Genomic DNA, 27,120 nt, shown 5'->3' on the forward strand with positions numbered 1-27,120 from the left:
AAGAACTCCATAAAACCTGCGTCCTCTCCTTAGCTCTGTGGCTCTTCAGTTGCTCAGCACCCTGCTCACAACACTGAACCACTTCTGGGCTGGGTCACTTACCCTTGCAATAAACTACAACATTCAAGGGTGCCTTGTTCCACCTGGCCATTTAATAATTAAAGTGAGCTCTTCTAGAAAGGCAATAAACAAGGACACACAGAAATCAGGCAGCAATGCTAAGTCAAGGAGACAAGTGTTCTTTCATGATACATTCAGGAAACTTTCCTTAATATGAGGTCAGTCAGTATCCAATAAATTTTCTTCGCATGTTTAGAGATATAAATAGGTTTTTGACTTTCTGTAGTTGGAATAAGATTCTTCATTATTGATTTCATTTGAAGATACACTCTTTTCATCTTTTGATCTCAATACAAGAGAAACATAGAGATAATTTAGTTCTTCAGTAGTAACTCTCTCACTGGGATGGGAGAAACCATTTACAAACGTACCTAATGTGCATAGAATGTGTGATGAAATTAAACGAAGACTATAACCAGAGACACAAATGATATGGATGAGAAGGTTGAACAGAAAATGTGCACTGCCAAGTGGAATGTTACATTGAAAAAGAGTTGCATATAATTTTAAATAAGTCCATTTTGTGGTCAAAATACAATAAGAATAAGGTAGGGATATGTTAATTCAATCTTCATTCATCAATATTTTATGCAATTGTGTACAAATGCAGAAAATGAAATATCTGGAGTGGTAACATTACTGTACTGCATGAAATATTTAACGTATGGAATGGTGGAGAATTGATTTTATTCAATATTTTGCATATCACAGACTGATGATACATCATTTATGGTCAAATGATTTAACCTAGGTTGAAATATGTACTGGTTTAAATAAACCTTCAGTGCATGTAGGATTCCACAGGGCCTTGAAAAGAAGAAAACAAAAGTAAATAAATGAATGACTTCAAATTAATGAAATGAAATGAAATTTTTAATTCATACGGAGATTTAAAACATAAACACTTAAAAAAACATAGACCAACAAAATACTGTTTTGTTATTTTCTAAGTCAAAATTCCTATTAAGATTTATTAATGTTTATTAGTAATGCTTATAGGTTTCTAACTTCAAATTAAATACATTTTACACAAGGTAAAAGAGGGAAGATATTTGGGCAAAATTCTATTATTTTCTTTGGTTTTGTGAGTAAAAACAACAACAGCAACAAAAAACAGTTTTATCCAACTTTTTCCTTTATGTATTTCTCAAATAAAATGACTTAAAGAAAATTAGGTAATTAAGTAATAGGTAAATCTCACATGTTTTTTGTGATATATTTCTAAACCATAGTCATAATCCAAGGTCATAAACGCAAAACTCCAACAGAATTTTACATGGAGCAATTATTATTATTTCTTTAACCTGTATACTTTATTATAGTTTTAAAAAAATATTTCTTTTTTTTAATGTTTTATTTATTTCTGAGAGAGAGACAGCATGAGCAGGGAAGGGTCAGAGAGAGAGGGAGACACAGAATCTGAAACAGGCTCCAGGCTCTGAGCTGGCTGTCAGCACAGAGCCCAATGCAGGGCTGGAACCCATGAACCATGAGATCATGACCTAAGCTGAAGTCAGATGCTTAACCGACTGAGCCACCCAGGCGCCCCTACTTTATTTTAGTTTTAAGTGATAGAAATGAAAACATTTCATAATCCTTCACCTTCAAAAAAAATAGAAACTCTAACATGCAGAAAATATATAAAAAGAAATACATCATCTATGAAGTATAGAATACGGCACCTGCCCCTAAGAAATTCAGAATTTAGTTGGATATAAATGAATATAAAAAAGAGAAGCCCTAATACAAGATTGACATCAAACAAGATCAGTTATATGTCAATTCATAAAACTGATGAGAATTTATAGAATTTATAGCAACCTCCAACTACAAGACAGTATTAAGATACTATTATACAGGACTGATAACTGCTGACATAAGTCTATGGAAAGAGAAATCATCCCCAGTTTGGGTTGTCACATCAAGGATATGAAATTGGAGCATGGCTGGAAAACAGATATATTACAGGGGAGGGGCATTCTAGATAAAAGGGTTAAAAACAAGACTAAAGAACAGAGACAAGAAATAGCAATTTGTGTTGGTGCAGTTTAAGTGGACAAAAATGTTTATGTTTTCAAAATAGAAAAGGGTATAATTTCAGCAGCTTTGGGGACTGGTATGAGGAAAGTAAATGTTTTTAAGCTTTAGTGAATCATTAACAGAGAGTTTTAAAGTAGAAATACAACACAATGAAAGGGGTGTGTTTGTTGTGTTTTTTTTTGTTTGTTTGTTTTACAGATGTATCTGTGATGCTATATAGATTTGACTATATACAGGCTGTAAGTAGGAAGACAAGATGAAAACCCAAGTGAGGGGGTCTTGAAACAGCAAGCAGTATTGGAAGGTGACTATTTTCCAAACACTGATTTCCCCTGTCATGCTTGTTTCAGTTTTATGAACAATTGACCAATTACAGCTCAAAGACAGCACACAGGTCATCCCTGATGAGTCTTCTCCAGACATCTCTTAATCTTGTCTTTCTGCTTATTTATATCATGACCTTTATAACTGTGTGAAATTCTCTTATTGCTATAATTTCTAATGTATTGTCTATCTTCATCACTGGAATGTGAGGTTTATGAAGAAATTTAACAATGGTCCCCAAAATGGAGTCTTTTTTCCTAAGTGTAACCAGAACTTAATAGCTAACCTAATTTCAGCTTTAGCCTCCCCCAGGAGTGGAATTTTCAAAAAGTCACTCTGGAATTTCCTGATCTGTACTAGTAAGGTAGTCTGCAAGATAAGACCTCCCTGCCACCTCCCCGCCATTTCCCCAAGGGAAGGTGACCTTGCCTGATTCTTTCTTTTCTTTAGCTAAAATCTCTTTGTCCATCACTTCCCATTCTGCCTAGAAAAGCCTTCTTCTTTCTGTTTGTACAGCTCCTCGAACTCCCTTCTATTTGCTAGAAGGGATACTGCTTGATTAATGAATCACTGAATAAAGCCAATTAGATGTTCAAATTTACTCAATTGAATTTTGTTTTTTAACATTTGTCTATCTCTTGCTCACTGCTACAATCTGCCTGAAATGCAGCTTTTTATTTAATTTTTTAAATAGCTGTATAAATGAAAAAGGGTGAAGTAACTTGAGATGAAAGGAACCCCAGGACCATAATTACATGTCTCACACAGAGGCAGATATATAGTTGCCAAACAGATATGTTTTAAAAAAAAAAAGTCCATAGAATCATTCAGAATAACAAATGAACATTTGAGTAGTTCCTCCCCAAATGCTAGTTGAATGGATGAAAGGCAAGGGTGATATATTGTTATATTTTTGTATTTCCTAGATCTGGATTCTGTTTTCCAGTGTATCTTAAGCTTCTTAACATTCTTATTTTTAATAAAAGTCTAACCAGTTTTACCCTTTAATTTTCTTAAAAAAGTAAAATAAAGGGAAAAAATGTCTTAAGAGGTTGAATATGTTCAGACACAAATGTTACTAATATATATAATACTAACATTTCTATTGCCATAAAACTTTACAACATTGTAGTATTTGTCATGTGGCAAGAACAAAAATCCCCAGGACTTCTCTGTCATTTCTTAGTGAGTGGAATGTGGAGAGGACTACAGGAAACACTAAAACTCAACTAATGAGGATAAATATTTCCTCATGATTTTGCTGTAAGAACAACAAAAACTTGAAAGTTACAAGTCTTTTTTACAATTAACCACTCTGGGGATATAGTAAATTAAGAAATAGATTAATCATTTTGGGCTTTAAAGTATGATAAACTCAACAGATTGTCAAATTTGATACAAAAATACCCCCAAATATTTAATTTTTTAGTAATTATATTTAAGAACAAAATATCTTAATACTTTGGTTCCTCAAAAATGTCCAAGTTAATTTTGTATAGAGGTGGTGTTGAGTGAAATACATTGTACAAACATAATTTTGTATTCATTATAGCAGTGTGGCAGAGTTTGCTTTTTAAATAATTATTTACATTATTATTAAATTATCAAGTTATTAAATTAAATATATTTCTATAGGGAAATTATAAATTATAAAGGTACATATGTTCATTGTTAGACATGAGAAAAAAGGGAGAAGTAGAAATCAGGAAATAAAATGTCATACCCCTACCAATCAGAGATGATCACATCGACTTTTTTGTATTTATTTTCATTTTTTTTTAACCAAAATGAAACCACGCCACATATTGTTTTTTTAAGTTACTGGACTTGCTGCTTATTTTTCCCAGTTAATGGCTTCTAATTTTCCAAGTCAATATGTGTTCATTTGTAATAGTCATCCTTAATCAAACTTCCTCAAATATTACTGCTAAATGCTCCTATCAATGTTACTACTAAACCACACAACCCGACAGTTAGACCTAGACCATGCATCACATCCGAATGTAGTGTCATTTAAATCTTGATTCTAATTTTTAGGGGCTCCTGGGTGGCTCAGTTGGTTAAGCGTCCAACCAGCTCAGGTCATGATCTCAGTTTGTAGGTTCAATCCCTGTGTCAGGCTCTGTGCTGACAGCTCAAAATCTGGAGCCTGCTTCAGATTCTGTGTCTCCCTCCCTCTCTGCCCCTTACCTACTCATGCTCTCTCTCTCACAAATAAAATAAAAACATTAAAAAATTTAAACTTGATTCTAATTTTTAAAATTGGATTAACCTCTCCCCTTAACTGGGAAAACTTCCAAGCATACAGAAAAATAGAAAAACTAGGACAATTAACACCTGCTTGGCATAGCTAACACCTGGATTCAGTAGTTCAGAGTTTCTCATGATGTCTCTTTAGTCTCTTTAATTAAGATAATCTCCTGATATTTAAGAGCACTTTAGTTTTTAAGGGTACCATGTCAGTTTTCTCACAATAGTGCACATTAGGAAGTTTCCTGATAGTTGATCTATGGTATTATTTTATATATCCATCCATTTCCTGTGTTGTCTGTATATTGGAAGTTAGGCCTAGAAGCTTGAATTGTTTCAGGTTAGATGTTTCTAACTGCTTTTGACTCTCAGTAGGCCGATGTAGGGAATATTCTGTAGTAAGTTATGCGTTTCTGTTGATAGTTTCTATTTGCATATTATATTACAGATTTCTTTTTTGCTTTTAACTTATATTTTCATAACTATATTTCTCTTCTCTCATCTTTCAATACCTTGAGTACTAGTAACATTTGATTTAATTAGTTGAATTTTATACTATACATAGTTTCAAGATTCTTATAACAGTACTAATATAATTCTACTACTGAGTCAAGTTTTATATGTTTTGCAATTCTCTTGGTCTGTAGGCTGTAGCCCACTAAAGAAGTACGACCAGAGAATGGGTCCAAATCATTTTAAAATATTTTTTCCCCTGTGGTTATATACCAGTTTAATGCCCAGTTAAGTTTATCTGTTTCAAGTACATGTACTCTTTTCATTTTCTTCCATGAGAACTATATTAGAATATATACTTTAAAAAAATCTTCACTTTGTCATCCCTTCCACATTATTCTCTCTCTTGCTTCCCCTTATAAACATGTGTTATTATTATTAATTTCCATTATCTATGTATATACAAAACACCAAAAAATAAAATACTATATAACTTCACAGTTTATTTGACTTATTAACAGATTCTAAAAAATTGCTCCATATCAGAACAGTGTTTTCTCTTTCTTTAGTTTTATGGTCCTCTATTATGTGAATGAGCCATTTTAAAACATTTGTTTTAAACATTAAAACATTTAAACATTAAAACATTGATGGACATTTGTGTTATTTTTTTATCTTTATTACAATGAATGCCTATTAAAAAAGTTATGGAAACGTTATTTGGTATATGTGAATGTGTATGTGTAGGGTGGATTTCTAGTGGAGGATAAAACCACATACAATTTTGATTTTTCAAAATTAGCCTTGATAAGGAATTGTGCCATATAAAATGCTGTCCTTTAAAAAGAGAAAGAAATTAAAAAGAAATGTAAAAAAATACTTAAAGGATGGAATGATATTCAGTCACTTAAATCAGTAAGTAAAAAACATTAATATTATGAAGCTGCCTCAGGCTCTTGGACCAACCTACTAGTCTTTAACTTTGGCAAATTCCCTTAGTTGTGTGATTAACCTTTCTTTGTATATCTATAGATCATGGGTTCTTTCTGCATTTCTGCTCATCGTGAAACAGATACCAGCTCCCTCACACAACCTCTGAGCACTGACATAGCATCTGTAGCTGGCACCAGCAAGTCTGCATGTAATCAAGAAATGTTATAGAACACTGTACCCCCTTTACTGATTAACTGTCCTAACACCCTTTATAAATCCGTAGGCCAGGCAGAACTTTGGAAGTGGCCTTTGGACAAGAGTCCAACTTTTCTTCAAGTGGCCAGCCTCCTGAATAAAGCTCATATTACTTTCCAATCAACATTCTTTAGTTTTGCCTCTTCCAGCAATGACAGGCAGCTAAACTTGTGTTTCAGTAACAATTAGAGTAAGATAATATCCATTATATTTGAAATACCAAAATATTTATGTTTATATACATGTAATATATTTATGATTCAGTGTATGTTTAACATACTAAATAATCAAAATGGAGGAAAACTTTTAAAATTAAGACTAAAAAATACATATACTCACACCAAGTAATTTTGGCATATTTTTATAATTCACATTAAGTTCCTTTTAGTTTCATATTTCTTAATGTTAAATGATGAGTCATTACTATGAGAAATAAGTGAGATGATTCATTTTCAGAAATACCAAATAAAAGCTGTGCTGTCTAGTTCAACAATAGGTTTACAACCTATTGGAAATATCTACCATCCACCCCCTCACAATGGAGTCCCAAACTCTTAGACACTTCACTTCCTGGTTCTTTCCCTCGCCCTTTTGTGGGCTTATTTTCATAGGCTTTGCAATGAGCATGCACCAAAGAACTGAAGTCTCTGTGTCAGCTCAAGCAATGTACATTTGTTCCAATCAGACTACTTTTTGTGTTACATGGGCATAGGCAACAGCGAAGTAAGGCTATAGCCTCCGTAGTACTCAGCCAATGAGGAATCAGGGGCGAGATTTGCAAGGTAGGAGATAAACTGCCCGGGGAGTGTGCCTGTCCATCAGACACCCACTCTTGCAAGAACACTGATGCAAACCTCCCTTCACTATACTCCAAGTCTCTGAGTCCCTCCTTTGATTGGTTCAGTGGGCTTATTTCTCACATGACTGATGCTCCCTCAAAGAAGAAAAGTTAATCCTTTCAGACTTAAAGTTTGTAGCAACTTTCCCATAAATTAAAAAAAGACTTTTAAGGGTCATTTTAGGAATAATATTGAGTGTTTTTTGTAATCTAAAAAGTTGAAAAACACAACTTCCAATTCTATAATTGTCTTAAAATATGAACTTATCAATTTTTAGGTTACACTCTTCAATGTAAGAAAATACTGAACCTGTCTAGAGTATTTTCTCCCTGAAAATCCTCTATATCAGACTCTACCTTAAATATGTTTTCCTTTAATTTGATGGATATAAACCAAATTCATAATCAATTTATAAGCACAAAATTCATAAAATAATGACAAATTTGAAGTTATTCTGACATGTAAAAAATTATGACACTTTAAGTACTCTGAATTACAAATTACACTCTTTGTTATAAATTGTCTCTACAGTAATTCAATTTTATAAATTTAAAATTCTAATTACCATTTTAACAATGTAGCATCACATGAGTATAATTTCCTGGTATTCTTACTTTATAGAGCATGAGGTTAATGTTACATGTGGCTTTCTTTTAGGAAACTTTCTGTAATGCAGTGTCCTGAAAATTCCTATTCCTTTGCCTGTTTGGTACAAAGTCAAAAATTTACGAACTGTTTTCTTTAGCTCTCTACACTATTTATAAGTTATGAAAACAGTTTATGCTTTTCTTTTCTTTTTTTTTTTAATATTTTATTTATTTCTAGGAGAGAGAGAGAGAGAGAGAGAGAGACAGCGTGAGCAGGGGAGGGACAGAGAGAGAGGGAGTCACAGACTGAAACAGGCTCCAGGCTCTGAGCTGGCAGTCAGCACAGAGCCCGACGCGGGGCCNTGGCAGTCAGCACAGAGCCCGACGCGGGGCCCGAACCCACGAGCCGCGAGATCATGACCTAAGCGAAAGTCGGACGCTTAACCGACTAAGCCACCCAGGCGCCCCTATGCTTTTATTTTCAAACACTAATAATCTAATATTTAATGCCTTTTCCCTCTGAAATCATTACCCAGTTCTTTTACTGGAAGACACAAGTTAGTATAAAAGAGAATTTGCCACCCAAAAAATGCCTCTTTGACATAAGAATTATCTTGAGCCGGTTATTTTTAAGCACTCCGACACAGCAAAAGCTCTGAAAAGGAAGTAAGTTACCCTTTTAGTAAAAGACATTTACATTTACATTTATAAGGAAAAATCTCTATTTGTAAGATGTGTCCCTCTTTGTGCTAGGAAGAAGAAGATGACCAAATCTCTGGAAACTCATCAATGGAGCAGGCACAGACCTAGATCTCCATAATAACCGTATCCTTATTTACTCTGTTCTTCCAGGTTATCTCTTATAACCTCTTCTGAGCCTCAACAACCTTCTTTTGTCTTTAGCTGGAGATGATACATGAGTTGGTGGCCTGGCCATTTGGGAAAATTTTCTTGGGTATCTTCCATATATACAGGAAGTGATTTCCTACTGTTAATCTTTTATGATAGGAGTGGTCTCTTCTAAGAACCTGGGTGAGTAGAGGGGAAATCACTTTTCCTCTGCTACAGTTCGGTGACCCCTGAAGGGATCTGATGAGGCATCATTCTTGGGGGAGCCTGGAGATGGGATCCTGGAAAACTGGCAGAAATTGACAAGGGGTAAGAATTCTTACCAAAGTCAGCTCTCCCAAGTATCTCTCTCTGTAATGGATGACCAAGAGAAGATTAAACATTCTTATTGTTTCCTTTCTAAATTTAAATTAACAGGAGACAAAGCTAAGTTTGTTGGATTAATAAAAATAGACTTGTATTCAGTGTTGTCAACAAATATAATGCAGACAGACACACTATGTTTATTCTACGCAGGTTTACTGGTCAAAGAAGTTCATGTGTTACAAAGTTCTTCAGTAGAAAACAACAGGACAATGGCAGACTTTGTCTAATGTCTCACAAATATTTTGTGAGTAGTCTAAGCATAACTACTGGGAGCAAGTGATTTAGATATAAGTGTAACAAGAGTTTTTAGGTAAACTTTTGAGCAACAATTATGTGAACTTTTGAGCAACTGAAATGGTTTCCCAAATCCCTTAGATAATTTCTGCTTTTAGAGGTTTCCTGAGTTAAGTTAAATGATGTAGATTTATTGAATATCTAGATAATGTTCAAATGAGATAAAATAGTTAACGTTAATTAGTGAACATAGGTTTAATCAGAACCGGGTAAGAATTTCCAGAACTAACAGAACTAATAGAAAACCAAGCAGAACAAGAATAACATGGGGCTGATAAACTCATGAAAATGAAAATTCCTATGACTTCAGTTTCAACACTGTGATTCTTTAATGTTTTTTTTCTTTTCTAGATTTAAGGAGAATGTTTTTTTTTAGTAAGCAAAGTATGAATTATACTTACCAATTTGGTAAGTATGTCTTTATGAACAAAGATGAAATAATTACTTTTTCTCCCTGTCTAATCCCACTAAGGAATTTGGAACTCATAGTGATTATTCTTGTTTTTTTGGCAATATAGTTATTTACTTAAGTTAGTAAGAATCTGTTCTTAGAATGTGTATCCACAACTTGATACACCGGTTATATTACTAAAGCTTTGACTGGAATGTTATATTTGAGAATGTGCATAGAATTAAAAATGTATGGCCAACTAATCTTTAACAAAGCAGGGAAGCATATCTAATGGAAAAAAGACAGCCTCTTTAAAGGATGGTGCTGGGAGAACTGGACAGGAACATGCAGAAGAATGAAACTAGATCATTTTCTCACACCATACACAAAAATAAACTCAAAATGGATAAAGGACCTGCATGTGAGACAGGAAACCATCAAAACCCTAGAAGAGAAAGCAGGAAACAACCTCCTTAAACTCAACCGCAGTGATTTCTTACTTGACACATACGCAAAGGCAAGGGAATCAAGAGAAAAAATGAACTACTGGGACCTCATCAAGATAAAAAGCTTCTGCACAGCAAAGGAAACAATCCACAAAACTAATAGGCAACCAACGGAATGGGAAAAGATAGTTGCAAATGACATATCAGATAAAGGGCTAGTATCCAAAATCTATAAGGAACTCACCAAACTCCACACCCAAAAAACAAATAATCCAGTGAAGAAATGGGAAGAAAACATAAACAGACACTTCTCCAAAAAAGACATACAGATGGCCAACAAACACATGAAAAGATACTCAGTGTCCCTCCTCATCAGGGAAATACAAATCAAAACCACACTGAGATACCACCTCACGCCGGTCAGAGTGGCTAAAATGATCAAATCAGAACACTCTAGATGCTGGCGAGGATGTGGAGAAATGGGCACCCTCCTACACTGTTGGTGGGAATGTAAGTTGGTGCAACCCCTCTGGAAAACAGTATGGAGGTTCCTCAAAAAATTAACACTAGAACTCCCCTATGACCCAGCAATAGCACTCCTAGGAATTTACCCAAGGGATCCAGGAGTGCTGATACATAGGGGCACATGTACCCCAATGTTTATAGCAGCACTCTCAACAATAGCCAAAACATGGCTCAAAAGAGCCTAAGTGTCAATCAACAGATGAATGAATCAAGAAGATGTGGTATATTTATACAATGGAATACTACATGGCAATGAGAAACAATGAAATCTGGCCATGTGTAGCAACATGGATGGACCTTGAGGGTGTTATGCTGAGCGAAATAAGTCAGGCAGAGAAGGACAGATACCATATGTTTGCACGTATAGGTAGATTAGGAGGAACTTGACGGAGGATGATGCAGGAGATGCATCATGATGCAGGAGAGGAAGGGGAAAAATAGTTGGGGAGAGGGAGGGAGGCAAGCCATGAGAGACTCTTGAATGCTGAGAACAAACTGAGGGCTAATGGGAGTGGGGGAGAGGGGAAAGGGGGTAATGGGCATGGGGAAGGGCACTTGTTGGGATGAGCACTGGGTGTTATATGTAAACCAACTTTACAATAAACTATTTAAGAAAAAAAAAAAGAATTAAACTGACCAAACAGGCTCAAGGAACCAAGTTTTACTTTATGGAGCCAATAAAAGTCCTTGGAAAAGTAGCCTCGTGCTTTGCTTACAGAGATTGCAGCAGTCCTACCCGTTGACTAAGAAAGCTCACTTTCTGGAAGGTGCAGGAACCACAGATTATTAATTTGGATTAATCCAAATCTCTAAGTACTGCAGGCAAAGTCTGATGGTGAGTGCTTCACTTGGCTTCCTATCCTCGAGACTTTTTTTTTTTTTTTTTAATGTTTTATTCCTGAGAGAGAGAGAGAGAGACAGTGCGTGCAGCGGAGGGTCAGAAAGAGAGGGAGACACAGAATCTGAAACAGGCTCCAGGTTCCAAGGTGGCTCTCAGCACAGAGCCTGTGCTGTGGGTTCGAACCCACGAACCGTGAGATCATGACCTGAGCCAAAGATGGACGCTTAACCGACTGAGCCACCCAGGTGGTCCGAGACTTTTAAAAGTTCAATCTAGGGGCGCCTGGGTGGCTTAGTCAGTTAAGCGTCCGGCTTTCGCTTAGGTCATGATCTCGCGGTTCGTGGGTTCGAGCCCCGCATCGGGCTCTGTGCTGACTGCCAGCTCAGAGCCTGGAGGCTATTTCAGAGTCTGTATCTCCCTCTCTCTCTGACCCTCCCCTGGTCACGCTGTCTCTCTCTCTCTCTCTCCTAGAAATAAAATAAAAATATTAAAAAAAAAAGTTCAATCTAAAATTGCCTATGAAAGTTCCAGCAAAGCAGACCTCAAAAGAACCCATATACTCAATCACTATTCTTCCTGCACTTATTGAAATAAACACGTCAAGTTTAATGAAATTAAATTTATTTTGCAAACAAATTAGTCCTGTGATTATTTTGGTGAAAATAAGTTTGATTATAGAGAACGTTATGTTTCAGTAGTACACTTTTATGTATATTAGACTCTAGTCCAGTTTATTGTCATAGAAATTTTGTTTTCTACCTGTAAATTGGACCAAATCCTAAATTCTAAAAGTTTACTCAAATATCTTCACAACTCCCTGAACTAATTTCCAATTTTCTCCCACCTTTAAATGTTTATTTATTTATTTGAGAGAGAGAGAGAGAGAGAGAGAGAATGAGAATGAATGAGTATGTGTGCACAAGCCAGGGAGGGGCAGAGAGATAGAAAGACACAGAATCTGAAACAGGCTCCAGGCTCTGAGCTGTCTGCACAAAGCCTGATGCGGGGATCAAACCCACAAACCTTGAGATCATGACCTGAGCCGAAGTTGGATGCTTAACCGACTAAGCCACCCAGGGCTCCTCTCCCACTGTTCTTACTTGAAATGACTGAGAGGAAAACAACCAAAAACCTGTCCTTTTCCGAAAGCTGTGTAAATTGAATGTGAGCAACTTGATATAAACAAGAGAAATCATCACCACCAGCTCACATGGACAACTTTCTGTGCCTGCTGATATGTAGGCCACTCAGAAAGTTCACCTTAATATCTGATGACATCAGAGATATTTAAACTTTGAAAGATGATTTGAACCTGACATCTAGAAATCTCAACTGGCTGCCCCTCACCCTATCCCTGGTCTTACAAATTGCTTTATTATAGTTTGTGCTAATTGTTAAACTTTATCTTCTTCTATAGAAATGCCTCTTATTAAATACCTGATTGCTAGCACAATAGAAGATTAACTTTGGGAGCCCATCTACAAGACCACCTCCTAAAATGAGACATATCTGTTTAATTGAAGTGACCTATATTCAGGAGTTGGACACAGGTTCAATGAAATATTAAAGCGATCTATCAGCTCAGGTTCTGGATTGTGAAACTTTTTGGGGAAGTTTCAAGGTGGAATTGAAGGGAAGCAGAATTTTCCAGCCCAAATATGCTTTTTGGCATATTTTGAATTGGTAATTTTTAAGAGATTGCAGACACAGAAAAAGCTCTGAAACCCAAGTAGAAGTTACCCTTTTGTAAAGGTTATTTATATTTATAAGGGAAATCTCCATTTGAAAGGGTATCTCTCTTTCTGTACCAGCAAAAAGGGTTGACTAAATCTCTAGAAACTCTTATCAAAGGAGAAGACATAGACTTACAACTGCATAACAACCATACCCTTGTTCACTGTGCTTTTCCTGGTAACCTTCCACAACTGGCTTCCCCAACCCCCAACATCTGTCTTTTGTCTTTAGCCGGAGATGGTATTTAAGGTGAGGACTTAGGCCATCTCAGGAGTCAACTTAATTTTCCCAGGTATCTCCTGTGTATATAGAAGGTATATATGTTACTAAACTTTTGTTTTTCTCCTTTTAATCACTCCTTTATTACAGAGGTTCTCAGCCAAGAAATTTGAAGAATAGAGGAAAAATGACTCCCTCTACCCCTGTACCCTGCTAGGTATTCCCAATTCTCAAAGATTGAGTGCTTGAGAAATTTTTTGATGGAGCAAGATCATTATGAGGGCTAATGATCTTTACAGATATTATCCATTTGTGCTGCTAAGTCAAGTACAAGTGTGAAGACTGCCAGAGAATAGTACATCTCACCAGAAAACTAAAGGAAAAGTATATTAATTTAATTAATTAAATCTGATAGCCTAATGAAACAAAGGCTCAACTATGACAACAGAAAAACTATCAATCAGCTAGTATAGTGGAAAAACTAAAACGCTGTCATAATATGATATGGCAAAATTTGTCATTACTGCTTCAATTTAGAATATATTGTTTTATGATTTCTGCATGTCAACAATGTAATGTTTCTAGAGAGTGCAACTTTTACCTTTAAAAGAAAATATCTTAATATTAATTTATACCAAGTATAACAAAGTTTGGTAACAATCAGTTGCATAAGTGTGATTAAATCATATTAAAATACACATAATCAGGACACCTGGGTGGCTCAGTCAGTTAAGTGTCTGACTCTGAGTCAGGCCATGATCTCTCAGTTCATGAGTTCTTGCCCTGTGTCAAGCTCTGTGCTGACAGCTCAGCCTGGAGCCTCCTTCGGATTCTGTGTCTCCCTCTCTCTCTGCACCTCTCCCATTTTTACTTTGTATCTCTCTTTCTCTCAAAAATAAATAAAACATGTAAAATATACACATAATCACTTATACATTGTATTAGTCCACAGTATGATTTCTGTATATTCTTATTACGTACACACAATAGTTAATACATTTGAATCTAGTCCTCACTTCTATAATAAGTACAAATAGTGAATAAAAGTAGATTCTGTTTTGTACCTGTGTCATGCAGTTGTGTGTGTGTTCAGAGACTATGTGTTTTGATGTATATATTTATATTATTTCAAGAATACATTTGTATATACTTAAATAGTAAATTTGTTTTTCCAGATTTTTCTTGATTGTAGGCCATATTAAAGGAAAGCAATGTTTTTCCTAGATATGAATATAAATCTATAAAGACGTATGTTGACCAAGTACCTGAGCAAAATCTTAGAACTTAAAATAATACAAATTATGTTACCAAGTGAGCTACCACTTAGCAAATGAATGGGTAAGCCCTGGTGCGCTTCCCCAGTCAACTGCTCCATCCCAGGGAATAGCAAGGGGGCTGGATAAACCAAAAGCTTAGCTCCTGGCTCAGTTTGTCAACATGGTTGCTGAACAAATCCATCATAAGAGAAGCCCAAAACTCAAGAGATGAGGGTTTGGAAAAGAGAAAGGGAGAGAAATTTGTTTTAGGTGCTTGAAGCCAAGATAGGTGGTAGGCTCAAGCCTTAATAATCAACCTTTCTGCCAACAAAATGGACACCTAGAATTTTATAAGGAGAAGTTGGATGGATAGGTGAAAGAGAGCAGGCAGAGAGCACACGATCATTGGTAAGGGATCACTGTGTGTTCGGTACATGATCACTGGCAGAGAAGGGGGCATAGGAGGTGTGGTCTTCTAAGTATTCCATCGCTACCAGGGCTTTGCTAGTCTGGTGGTTGGTTGGAATATACCAGTCATCAATGCCTCAAGAAAATGCAATAAAAATTAACTGTGGGGGGGTCTATAGTTGAGCAAGAGGGCTCGCTGACAATTATGATGGTAAGTGCAATTGCATAATGGATCACAGTCATTGGAATAAGCCCATAGTGTATACATTGTATTTTCTTCCAAAGGATGGTAAAAATTCCCTCAGACAGGACTCGCTGTCATGAAATGCTTATTTAGCACACTGGAAAATACTGAAAAGACTTCTAAACTTGTCTAAGAAAAATCTCAGAAAAAATTTTTAATGTTTTTTTTTTTATTTATTTCTAGGAGAGACAGAGAGAGAGACAGTGTGAGCAGGGGAGGGTCAGAGAGAGAGGGAGTCACAGACTGAAACAGGCTCCAGGCTCTGAGCTGGCAGTCAGCACAGAGCCCGACGCGGGGCCCGAACCCACAAACCGCGAGATCATGACCTAAGCGAAAGTCGGCCGCTTAACCGACTAAGCCACCCAGGAGCCCTGAAAAATCTTAGAAATTTTGTAATTAAATCTAGTTTTTCTATAGAGGTGGTGATCTATGACACAGAAGCTGAAGTAGGTTGGAAGAAAATTTCTTTTTCAACAATTATCAAATTTTCTGTTTTATCAACACTATCACTGAATCAATATACTTTTCAGCATATGTGATAATCGTTATTACTAATTAAAGGAAGGCAAAATACAAACCCAGAATATGCCTCTTTAATATAAGAATTATCTTGAGCTGGGTATTCTTAAGAAACACAGATGCAGGAGAAGCTCTAAAAGTGTGATACAAGATATTGTTTTATACAAGAAATTTACATTTATAAGGGACTCTCCATTTGCAAAGGTGTTTTCCTACCAGGGAGAAGAGGACAAGTCTCACAGAAACTCTCTAGAGTTTCTCTAGAAACTCTTATCACTGGAGAAGGATAGTCTTAAATCCGCACGAGTCTTACCATTGTTAACTATGCTTTTCCTGGTAACCTCCCATAACTGGCCTCCCTTACTGCCCCCTACCCAACCCGACAGCATCATCTTTTGTCTTTAGCAGGAGGTTGTATTTAAGATGGTGACTTGGACGATTTCAGGGAGTTACTCAGTTCCCTGAGTATCTCCCATGTATACAGGAAGTATACATGTCACTAAACTTGTTTTTCTCCTCTTTATTTGTTATTACAGGTAGGTCTCACCCAAGAACCTAGAAGAGTAGAGGGAAAGTTTTTTCCCCCACATAAGTTAAAATATATATAACTTGTATGTCTGTGTATTCTTTTATTGTTTTATTTTGATGAATATTTTTATAATTACAACACCTATCCTTGCTATTTTTCCCAAAGGGATTTCAACTATAAATTCTCTTAACTAAAGAATTAGCAGTCAAGTAATACTGAGTCTATGTAGTCAGAACTGAAATAAAGACCTGGAGGCATTCCAGGAATGATCTGGCTCCTAGATAAAAATTCAGGATTTTTGGAGGAAGAATTCAATATACGACTGTTAGGGAAGTTGCATGTTGGCACTCATGTTTTAAAATCACTGGTTATCTATGCTGATCTGCATTTAATGCTTTGCCCTAAAAGGCACAAGGTAGTGATTTTGAAACTTTTGTTAGATATAATAAAACAATATGGAATAACACTATGCACTTTATTTGTGAATAAAATAAAACAGTGTATACTGATTTGTAATAGATCTTTAGGATTATAAAAATAACATGAGAATCTTTTAATCTATTCATTTATTTTTTCATCAAGTAACTATTGTGTGCTTTCTACACTTGTTTACTTTAGTGGTACACCTCTGATAAATGAGATGTGCTGATATAAAATGAAGTCTAATTATACATTTAAAGTATGAACATTCAGGGGCGCCTGGGTGGCTTAGTCGGTTAAGTGTCCGACTTTCGCTTGGGTCATGATCTCGCGGTTCGTGGGTTCGAGCCCCACGTCGGGCTCTGTGCTGACTGCCAGCTCGGAGCACGGAGCCTGTTTCAGTCTATGACTCTCTTTCTCTGACTCTCCCCTGCTCACGCTGTCTCTCTCTCTCTCTCTCTCTCTCCCCTAGAAATAAATAAAAAAAAAAAAAATAAAGTATGAACATTCAACTCTGCCTAAGCTGTAAGAAGAGTGCTACAGAGAGAGAAGGAGGTGGACAAAGTGTATGCAAAAAATAAATAAATAAATAAATAAAAAAGAAAGAGGAAAAGCAAATGCAATTCACATGGTATGGTTGATAGGACCCAGCTTGCTTCTCAGTGCTTCTGCTAAGTGGCTATGAAAGGAGAAGCCTGAGAAAGCTATTTCCTCAGGTGGTCTGTGTTTCCCTAGTGTGAGTCTCTTGATGCATGGAGTCTGATTTTAGGTTTTAATGGTACCATATGCAATTTTTCATAGTGCATGGCCTATAAACAAAGCCAACTATTCTTACCTAGGGCTGCAGCAAGATAAAGCATTTGTTCTTACTGACTGAGGGTCTTTGAGGGGCATTCAAGGAGCATATCACAAAAGGGTTTGTGTCTAAATGTGATTTCCAGCTCACCACCTTCAAGCCTCACAATTCACCCTGGGCTGGCCTAGATCATCCTGTTTAAAATTTCTGATCATAGTCTTGGCCCTCAACCTCTACATTCACAATTATCTATTCCCTGTGCTATTTTTCCTTTTTATATTGCACTTAGCACCTTCTAACACACTACATACTTTACTTATATTTATTATTTATTATAAGTATGCTGTCAAAATATGCAGGCTCCATGAAGGAATATTTGTGGTTTGATTAAAGAAGTTATCACAAATACCTAGAACAAAGCCTGTCTTCCATGAGGCACTTTGTAATATTCGTTGAATAAATTCATGTATGGATTTTCAAATGTGATACCTTTAAAACTTCACCACTGGATAAGCTGTGATTCCTCCATTAAATATTAATAAGTACTTGTGGCAGATGATCATATTTCCTGTGTTTTAAGTCACTGGTTTTGTCTGAAACTTACCCTTAATATAATATGAAAATTGTAGTTCAAAATAAAAAACTTGGGATATATCAGCTTTTAAATCTAATTTTTTTTAATTTACAAAAAAATGCTGGGGCACATTGACATGATCAGAAGTACTGAATTTACGAAAAATAATAGCAACAATGGATCCAAAATAGATAGTTTTAACAAACTAGGGCTTATTAGCAGCTGGATGAGAAAGTCTATTTGATAATCATGCAATTTTCACAATGAGGATTAATCCATAGGCTGACGTAATATAGTAGCATAACACAAAATACTCTTGCTTTATCTCATATCTAACAAAACAGTAATGGTAAAAACTAATCATTCTTACTCCTTACATGATGAACTATTTTCATATTTGTTAGAATTCCCTGAACACTATTAACTGTGTCAGGAGGGCCTCCAAAATGAAATCCAAGAAAAGAAGCATAGATTGAGAATATATAGACAACTGTACTGAGTTTTTCTTTCAAAATGTGTACTCATAATGTAACTACTCTTACTACTAGTTTCCTAGCATATACATAGAGAAGTTCATTTATAAAGGAAATCCCACCATTCAGAAACTCTATTAAAATATTTGAAAAATACACAGTATCATACTTTTCTAAACTGAGTTATGCTTTACTCATACATGACTCAGACAAAATATATGGAATGCCACGATTCAGTTTAAGTGGCCAAATGAAAACCATTAATGATATTAAGACTAACAGTGATTAATAATATTTGAAGAAATACTTGATAGCATCAAAACTCTTAAGGAAATATGAAGAAAAATTGCAAGTTCAATACTAAGAAACACTTCTTATTAAACAGAAATATAAAACACATGCTAATTAAGGGAAGACTTCTTTGGAGACCCTGGAAATGTTCTGAGTTTAATTCGGGCTTTGATTGAAAAAAAAATTTACACATAAAGTAAATCAGCCACATGTAAAAAGGATAACCTGTAGTGAGGATGAGCACTGGATGTTATATGGAAACCAACTTGACAATAAACTACTTGTTAAAAAAAAAAAAAGATAACCTGTAAAGCATCAAAAGGAAGTTAAAAAAAAAAGCTGGCCATAAAGATGCCTAATTAATAACAGTTCCTGAATTTTTGCACTGTTAGAATATAAGATCTTCACTGCATTTTGGTTATTCATTCCCAATTATTTAAACCAAAAATTTTGTTTTCAGGAGTTCAAGCTATAAAATATTTACAGACAGCATATGCTTTATGCTGAAACATATATGTATACAGTCGATGTAACCAGAAAAATCTTCCCTACCTCTTAATGTAATCTTGTAATTGGCAACATTGCTATTTGACTACATCTATCCATCTTCTATCCTGTTTTAATAACACAAGTGACACCTAAGAAATTATTCTTTGATCTTTCAATAAACTAAGCCTGTATAGACAGAGGAAAGTGAAAGAGGTTAAATTGGCATTGATTATTTAAGGCACATTCATCATTTATTTAACAATCTCCCTCATCATCTCAAGAACTATTGTGTTTATAGGCCCTTGCTGACACACTCTGAATTTATTTTTAAATAATTTTTGTCATGTGCGTTAGAAATCAAAGCACATTGTACACTAATATTAGTTTCAAGTCTCCTGATAAATCTGGTACAGGATGGAAGTAGTTTATTATATGAATTTTTGAACTTATTCACTGTAGTGGATTTTCAGAAATTTCTTTTAATAGTTTTCATTACAATTAATGTCATCCAAGAATTCTATTTCCTATCTTAAGTAAAATATGTAGCAACAGCTATCTTCCCAAGAAAATTATATTAATGGGTACTTGTAGTCTCTTATATTCTAACGTTCGTATCACAGATGCATGGTAATCTGTAAAGTATAATTTGTGGCTAATATTGACAGTTTTAGAAAGCAAGAAAGAGAGTATAAGAATCATTCATCATGTACAAGATTCCTACAAGATTTTTCATATTTTCTTTGACAAATACTGTTCTTATTATAAGTATAGTGTATATATGTGTGTGTGTGTGAATATATATCTATGAAAAAATAAAATGTCAGAATACTTCCTGAGGAAAATATTGTAAGTCAAAGGATAATTATTTTATTGCATACGAGAAGTTAAAAATGTATACATACATATTGAAAAGTATAGAAAATATATCCCAGTCATGAAAAAAAAAATACACTGTTGATGAGTCATATATTCCCAACAGTCACACAATTCATCACATTTAAAATGCTTCACTTATTTCTAATTTGCTTATTTAAAATATTTCCCTTGCCCATTTTTCCATACAAAATTCCCCAGAGTCTACTATGACAGTTACATACAGGTAGTGGCATGAGGTTCTATACGCATATCATCAGTGACTCATTTTCTGATTTTGATGATTATATCCTATAATCTATCACCAGGAAAAGTAAAATATGAAACCTTTAGAACAGATTATTATTCTATGTTAAAGACTACCTAAATCATACAAGACACTTAAACTAAGGAATCCTGAAAGGACACACTACCAAGAAATTATTATTCTTAGCCTTCATTCAATACAGTAAAATACACTAAACTTTCACTGTTAGATATGAAAAGAAGCTAGAAACAATGAACATTTAATAAGGATTAACTACTTTCACGGCTTTATTTAAAAATTTTATTTACATGATGAGAGAGTGATATAGCATTGATATAACAAATCTCATAGAAACAAGAACATTATCAGGATAGATAGGCAAATACACAAGACAGCTTAGTTATTTCCCCACAGGTACCACTCCTCTCTTAGCAATTATTTCTCTCTTGCAGTCATTAATTGTGCTATAGATCTCTCACATTCTATATTTATATTCAGTTCTTTCAAAATTTGGAACTAAGACTCCCAAACATCATTTCCTTATTGAGTAAAGTGGATTATTTGAATCCCAGTACATACGTGTTTTCCTCTTTCCTTGTTTAAGAATACATTACTTTTAATAACTAGACTTCCACAAAGATCATGTGGTAGTGAACAAGTGATTTCAATTTTCTGGTGCTTAGTTAACTTATAATTTGTTATGTTGGAATACAATTTAATTTGTATAATAAAATAAATAAATAAATACATAATAAAATACAAATAAAATAAATTTGAAACTATTTATTAGACTTACTGGACAACTGGCTCATGGATTTAAAAAGATAAAGGGTATTATTTGTAAAATACATACTGAGTTTATATCCTAGGTATTGACATGTAAATAATAGATATCAAAACACTTTAAAAAGGGGGAAAAAACCTCTTTCAAAAGAGATAAACATTAAAATGTTTGTGGCAAATCCTCTTTGAACTTAGAAATCATTTCTATTTTAAAAAGTGAAATATTAACATCGCTTAAATAATATATAACATTGGTAGTTAAGCAAGAAGAATTGTAGTCACGATACTGGTATCTAAAATATTTAGGAATCTATAACAGATATATATTAAAATCAATGTAACAGAAAAATTCAAAAGAAAAGCAGACCTTTTAATGATTTTTTTAATTAAAAAAGAACATATATAAATAACTGAAAACAATCTGTTCTGGAATTCAAAACTTTAGTTTACTTCCTAATAGACACAGTAGCTTTATGTTAAATATGTCAATATAATTTGCAAGTTAACACAAAAGTAACATTCATATTTATATTATTTCACATAAGAAGGACATGAGGATATACTTAAATTTTATCATTAAACACTTCATAAACCACTTAAAATTATACCTGTTTTAATTTTACTTGTCAATAAAGTGCTAAAAATAAAATTATTTTTTTTTAAATAGAAGGGAGAGCTCTTACAAATGTTAGATGCAGTAAAAAGAACATAATTCCTTTATATTTTCATCAAATGGAAGTTTAAAGTCATGAACTTAGGCAAAGTGAAAATTTCATAGCTTCATTTAAGAAAAGGTAGGAATTTAAATTTAAGTTATCCAAAATCATCCAGTGTTACGAGAAGCAATCTTCTATCAACACATGTTTTATAACCCTATTTTGACAATTCAACTAGTATTTCACACTAAGAAAAAAATGCTAACTTTCAATTAAATTACTTTCTGTAGCCTGCACTGAAGCTTAAAAGCTAAAATAGTATTGTAAATTTCTCTGAAAAGTTGTGTCTCCTTTTATGTATCAGAATGTAAAAATGATGTACCTGGCCCATGGTGATTGCGAACATAACTTTATTAAACTGTTAACAAATAAATTAGTACTTTCTTAAAAATAAATTGTTCTCTCATTCTGGGATGTATCTTCCACATGTCTGCAAATTTACTAATTCAAAAGACTATATTAGAGATGTTAGTTTAAAAAAATAATAAGACATTAGTATGCTAGTCGGTGTCTGTAATTATCTTTTTCAGTTCCAGAAGGTATTTGGGGATTATTTAAGAGCAAAAGATGAATGGTGAGCCACTAAATCCTATTAAATCAATGCATGGACACAGCAGCAACAGAGGTAAATAAGCTGTGGAGGTCTGAATACCAATAAAGAAGATAAAAATGGTTTTATATAGCTACTTACATCATAGCCTAGAAGTTCAGTCTGTGTGGATTTATCTACTCTTGAAGCAAAAGCCTTCTGCAAATGCTGGACTTTTTCCTGCAAAATGAAAAAAAAAAAGAAAGAAAGAAAGAAAGAAACACAGTTTTGATAAGTCATGTGCTTCTACACTAATATTCCCAACTTACTAAAATTTGATTAGTGTACAATTCATGATTATCTCCATGCATACTTTGCTCTGTTGGTGCTTTGCATATCAGCTTAAATATTCATAACTTTAATTCTCAGGTCCTAAGTACTCCACCTTTGGCATCTTTTAGTATAGGAACCACTGAGATAGACCCTCAGTTCAACAGTAGGGAGCCAGGATTGTTTAAATCCAAGACCAAATGCTTTATATTATGTTTCTTGTTGGCTGGATTTTTTTGTAAATTAAATTGATAGAAATAAATTGATAAATTTTATTGATCTAGTTTCAGAGCATTTACATTAAAATCCAAAACATAATACTACTCAGGGGATTCCATTCAATATCTTTTTAATTTCATTTTTTTCTTTTTAATTCTCTCTGAAATCAACACATTTGCAAATTTATATAAGATATGACACTAACCCAATACTGTTATAAATAGGTAAGGGAAGTAATACATGACGAAAGTTTGGGATTTCATATCTCAAATGCAAATGCACTTATTCTGTTCTACTAATTTGACTGAGCTTCTGGTTGGGGACTTCTCATTTTAGATGTGTCACTTAATAGAGGATCTTGAGCTTAGTTATTATGTAATGTGTTTACTGCATGCCTGACACATATGAACGTGCTGTACTTATATGATCAAACCTCATCTTAGGATTTTTGATACTCTTATCACCCATTTTTAATGAGAACAATATAACTTAGAAAGTGTCACATATTTTTTTAAAGTTTATTTATTTTGAGAGAGAGAGAGGAGAAGAAGAGAGAACAAGTGGTGGGAGGGCTGAGAGGGAGACAGAGAATCCCAGTTAGGCTCTGCACTGTCAGCTCAGAACTGGATGAGGTGTTTGATCTCACAGCTGTGAGATCATGACCTGAGCCAAAATCAAGAGACGCACTTAACTGACTGTGCCATCCAGGCGCCCCATAGAAAGTGTAATAACTTGACACATTTTCCAAATAAGTTCATGTGATACTAGGAGATTGTTTTTACCTTAACTTGCTTTCAAGGATTATTTCTCTTGTTTTGTTTTCTTTTGAATGCTCAATAAAAGGTGCATAATATCGTAAGGATATAAACTGATTTAATTCATGTTTGTTTTTTTTTCCCCCAGAAAGGGATGGTGGTCATCACAAAACTCACTAAGAAGGCGGCTTTCTTACCTTACCCTCCTCTACCCTCTACCTCTTTTCCATTTCCTTTTTCTGCCCTAACCCTCTCTCTTTCTCTTAATTCTGCCTCAGATTTGCAAGTAATCAAAGTTATATAACAAATCACATGCATGATTTAGGCAAACTTTTTATTTAGCCTATTGAAATATAGAAAAGAAAATTTTATGGACTATTAATGTCTCATAACTTCTAACTTCTCTATCACAAAATTTCTAGTGCTGCTTTTCATACCAAAATGAAATGGAGATTAGGTAATTCAGCAAAATGTCTTTCAAGTGAGGCAAGATTTTAACTGTTTGAAAAGGATAAGTGAAAATGAGGCCACATTTTCCAAACTAAACTTAAAAGGAGAGGTAACAAGTTGTATTTATTTAGACTTATATTGATCTGAGGAAAAAGAGCAAGGAGAAGTAGTAAATAAGCAGAGGAAGCAAAAACATTTGCTATCATTGAAGGGTTATTTAGAAAAATTTATCTATTTTTTGAAATAGACTGGAGTAATAAGTATTAGAAAATCAAGTTTTGTTATAAATCTCCAGATATACAAATATTTGCACATGAATTTGAGACTACACGTTAATGCAAAAATCAAGGAAGAATAGAGAGTATATGCTTCAATTATGCTTTCCTCACAGTTCTATTTTCAAGGGCTCCCATCTGGAAGATAGGAGTGGGAAGTATTGGTAAACTCCGGTTCATTGGTCTGAGTTGTAAGACTTAGAACATTCAATTCACGGAAAACAAAAAAAATTCAAATAGCTTTCATAATCAATGGCCTAATCAAAGCAAAACAAACAATCCCTACATCAAGAGTAGTTATTTTTGGAAATTAAACAGACATTTCTAATGCAATTAATTTATACTCCCTTTGCAGGCATTTTCACAACAAATATGTCATATTTGAATTATTTTCTACGTATCCACTTACACTCTATATTCAAATAGGGAGAATAAATTATAAGTTTCTAATGTATAATTAGAGTTTATAAATAATTATGAATTTCTAATGAAAGTCTAAGTATGACTTAAGTGTGCATACTTAAAGATTATTTTGTTTAGTGTAATAATAGGAAGAAAATATATGAAAGTTTCTGACAAATTTCTATAAGATATAATTACAAGATTAAATAAAGTCTCCATAGCTATTGGCAGATAATTCTCTATGGGGCTTTTGCATTTCTGCAAGACTAATAGATATTTATGAATTGATAAATTTAACAAGAGATTAAAATGAGTATTATAACCAAATAGAAAATATACCACAAAAATAGATTACCAGATTACTAGATGGTGAGATTCCTGAAAATATTTATTAATATAAAAAACAAATATGTATTATATTAACATGTACATATATATATGTCAGTGGAACAGAAAGAAAGCATCATCATGTATTTTTAATTTCACACTGATTTGATATAATAAAAGTTTTTATTTAAATTATTGATTTTGGTATAGAGAAATAGATATTTCACCTTCATGATGCAAATGCATTTATATTCCTTAATTCTTCAACTGTAATTTTTATTAAATGCATGTTAGAGGTATTGCTCAGGGTGCAGGGAACATAAAGAAAAAAAGAAGGTATAGCCTCCATAATGTATAAACTTGTCAAATCACTAAGTTTTACATCTGAAACTAACGTAACATTGTGTGTCAACTATACTCAAATAAAAAAAATTCGCATCTCAACCTAAAAAGCATAAAAAAATGTATAGCTTATGAGATGCCTGGGTGGCTCAGGGATTAGGCATCCAACTTTGGCTCTGGTCAAGGTCTCACGGTTCATGAGTTTGAGCCCTGCATCAGGCTCTGTGCTGATGTCTCAGAGCCTGGATCTGCTTTAAGTTCTGTGTCTCCCCCTCTCTCTACTCCTCCCTTGCTGGCACTCTGTCTCTCAAAAATAAACAAACAAAAAAAAAATGTATAGCCTCTTCTGGGGCACCTGGGTGGCTCAGTCAATTAAGCATCAGACTTCAGCTCAGGTCAAGATCTCGCAGTTTGTGAGTTCAAGCCCTATGTAAGGCTCTGTGCTGACAGCTCATAGCCTAGGGCCTGCTTCGGTTTCTGTGTCTCTGTCTTTCTCTGCCTTTCTCTCTCTCTCTCTCCCTTTCTCTCTCTCTCTCTCTCAAAAATAAACATCACAAAAATATTTTTAAATATGTAGCTTCTTTAATAAAGAAACTTCTACCCTAGAAGACAGAGATATAAAAAAAATAGTATTCAAAATATAAAATAAAATAACTATAGACATGTCTGGAGGGGTGTGCAGGGGATTTGTGGGCACACACTTATGCACTCAAGAAGAAACATATAGGACAGTCAAGTAATTGAAATGGAGAAGCTACTGTCTCTATAGCTAAGACCAGAAAAATGAATAATTACTAGCCAACTTGGAGTAGATGAGGCTCCTTTCTTAGGCAAAACATTTGCAAATATTTAGAAGTCAGAGAGACCTTATCAAAGATGTACATAAATAGCATGGTCTAAGGGGAGACCATGAAAGGGACAATAGTGAGGAGGAAGAAGATTGGGTGATAAATCAAGTCTGCCAGAGACTACAGAATTCAATTCAATGTGGCTCTTCTTCCGCATTTTTTTTTTAAATTTTTTAATGTTTTATTTATTTCTGAGAGAGAGCGAGCGAGCAGGGGAGGTTCAGAGAGAAAGGGAGACACAGAATCTGTGAGCTGTCAGCACAGAGCCTGACACCTGACACGGGGCTCGAACCCACAAACCGTGAGATCATGACCTGAGCGGAAGTTGGACAGTCAACCGACTGAGCTGCCATGCACCCGAGGCCTTTCCTTATGTAAGTAAACACTGTAATTTCTTCTTCTAACCTCTTCCAGAGGAATAGAGAATTGAAACAACTCAACTCCTGGTAGATAGATTTTCTAAATAAATCTACATTGTTGACAAAGTATCTATTTATCTTTATGTTTTCCATTCCAAGCAATAACAGTATCAATACTTCTTAACAAAACACACCCATGT

The 27,120-nt window shown here is 34.5% G+C and overlaps 1 protein-coding gene across 2 annotated transcripts in view; it reads right to left on the reverse strand.

The window, feature by feature from the left end:
- Positions 1–223: 223 nt before the first annotated feature.
- The window catches only part of CCSER1 (coiled-coil serine rich protein 1), a 667,442-nt gene continuing 640,545 nt past the window's right edge, over positions 224–27,120 (reverse strand). For both annotated transcript variants that reach the window (XM_039245368.1, XM_039245369.1), the window contains exons 9-10: positions 22,776–22,853; positions 224–927 (exon numbers count right to left, since the gene is read on the reverse strand). In XM_039245368.1, the coding sequence (XP_039101299.1) occupies positions 868–927; positions 22,776–22,853 (138 nt within the window). In that variant the 3' untranslated portion in view covers positions 224–867. The remainder of the gene's footprint in view (positions 928–22,775; positions 22,854–27,120) is intronic.

The sequence above is a fragment of the Hyaena hyaena genome, unplaced genomic scaffold (genome assembly GCF_003009895.1).
Source record: "Hyaena hyaena isolate Hyena2069 unplaced genomic scaffold, ASM300989v1 scaffold_255, whole genome shotgun sequence".
NCBI classification, from domain to species: Eukaryota; Metazoa; Chordata; class Mammalia; order Carnivora; family Hyaenidae; genus Hyaena; species Hyaena hyaena.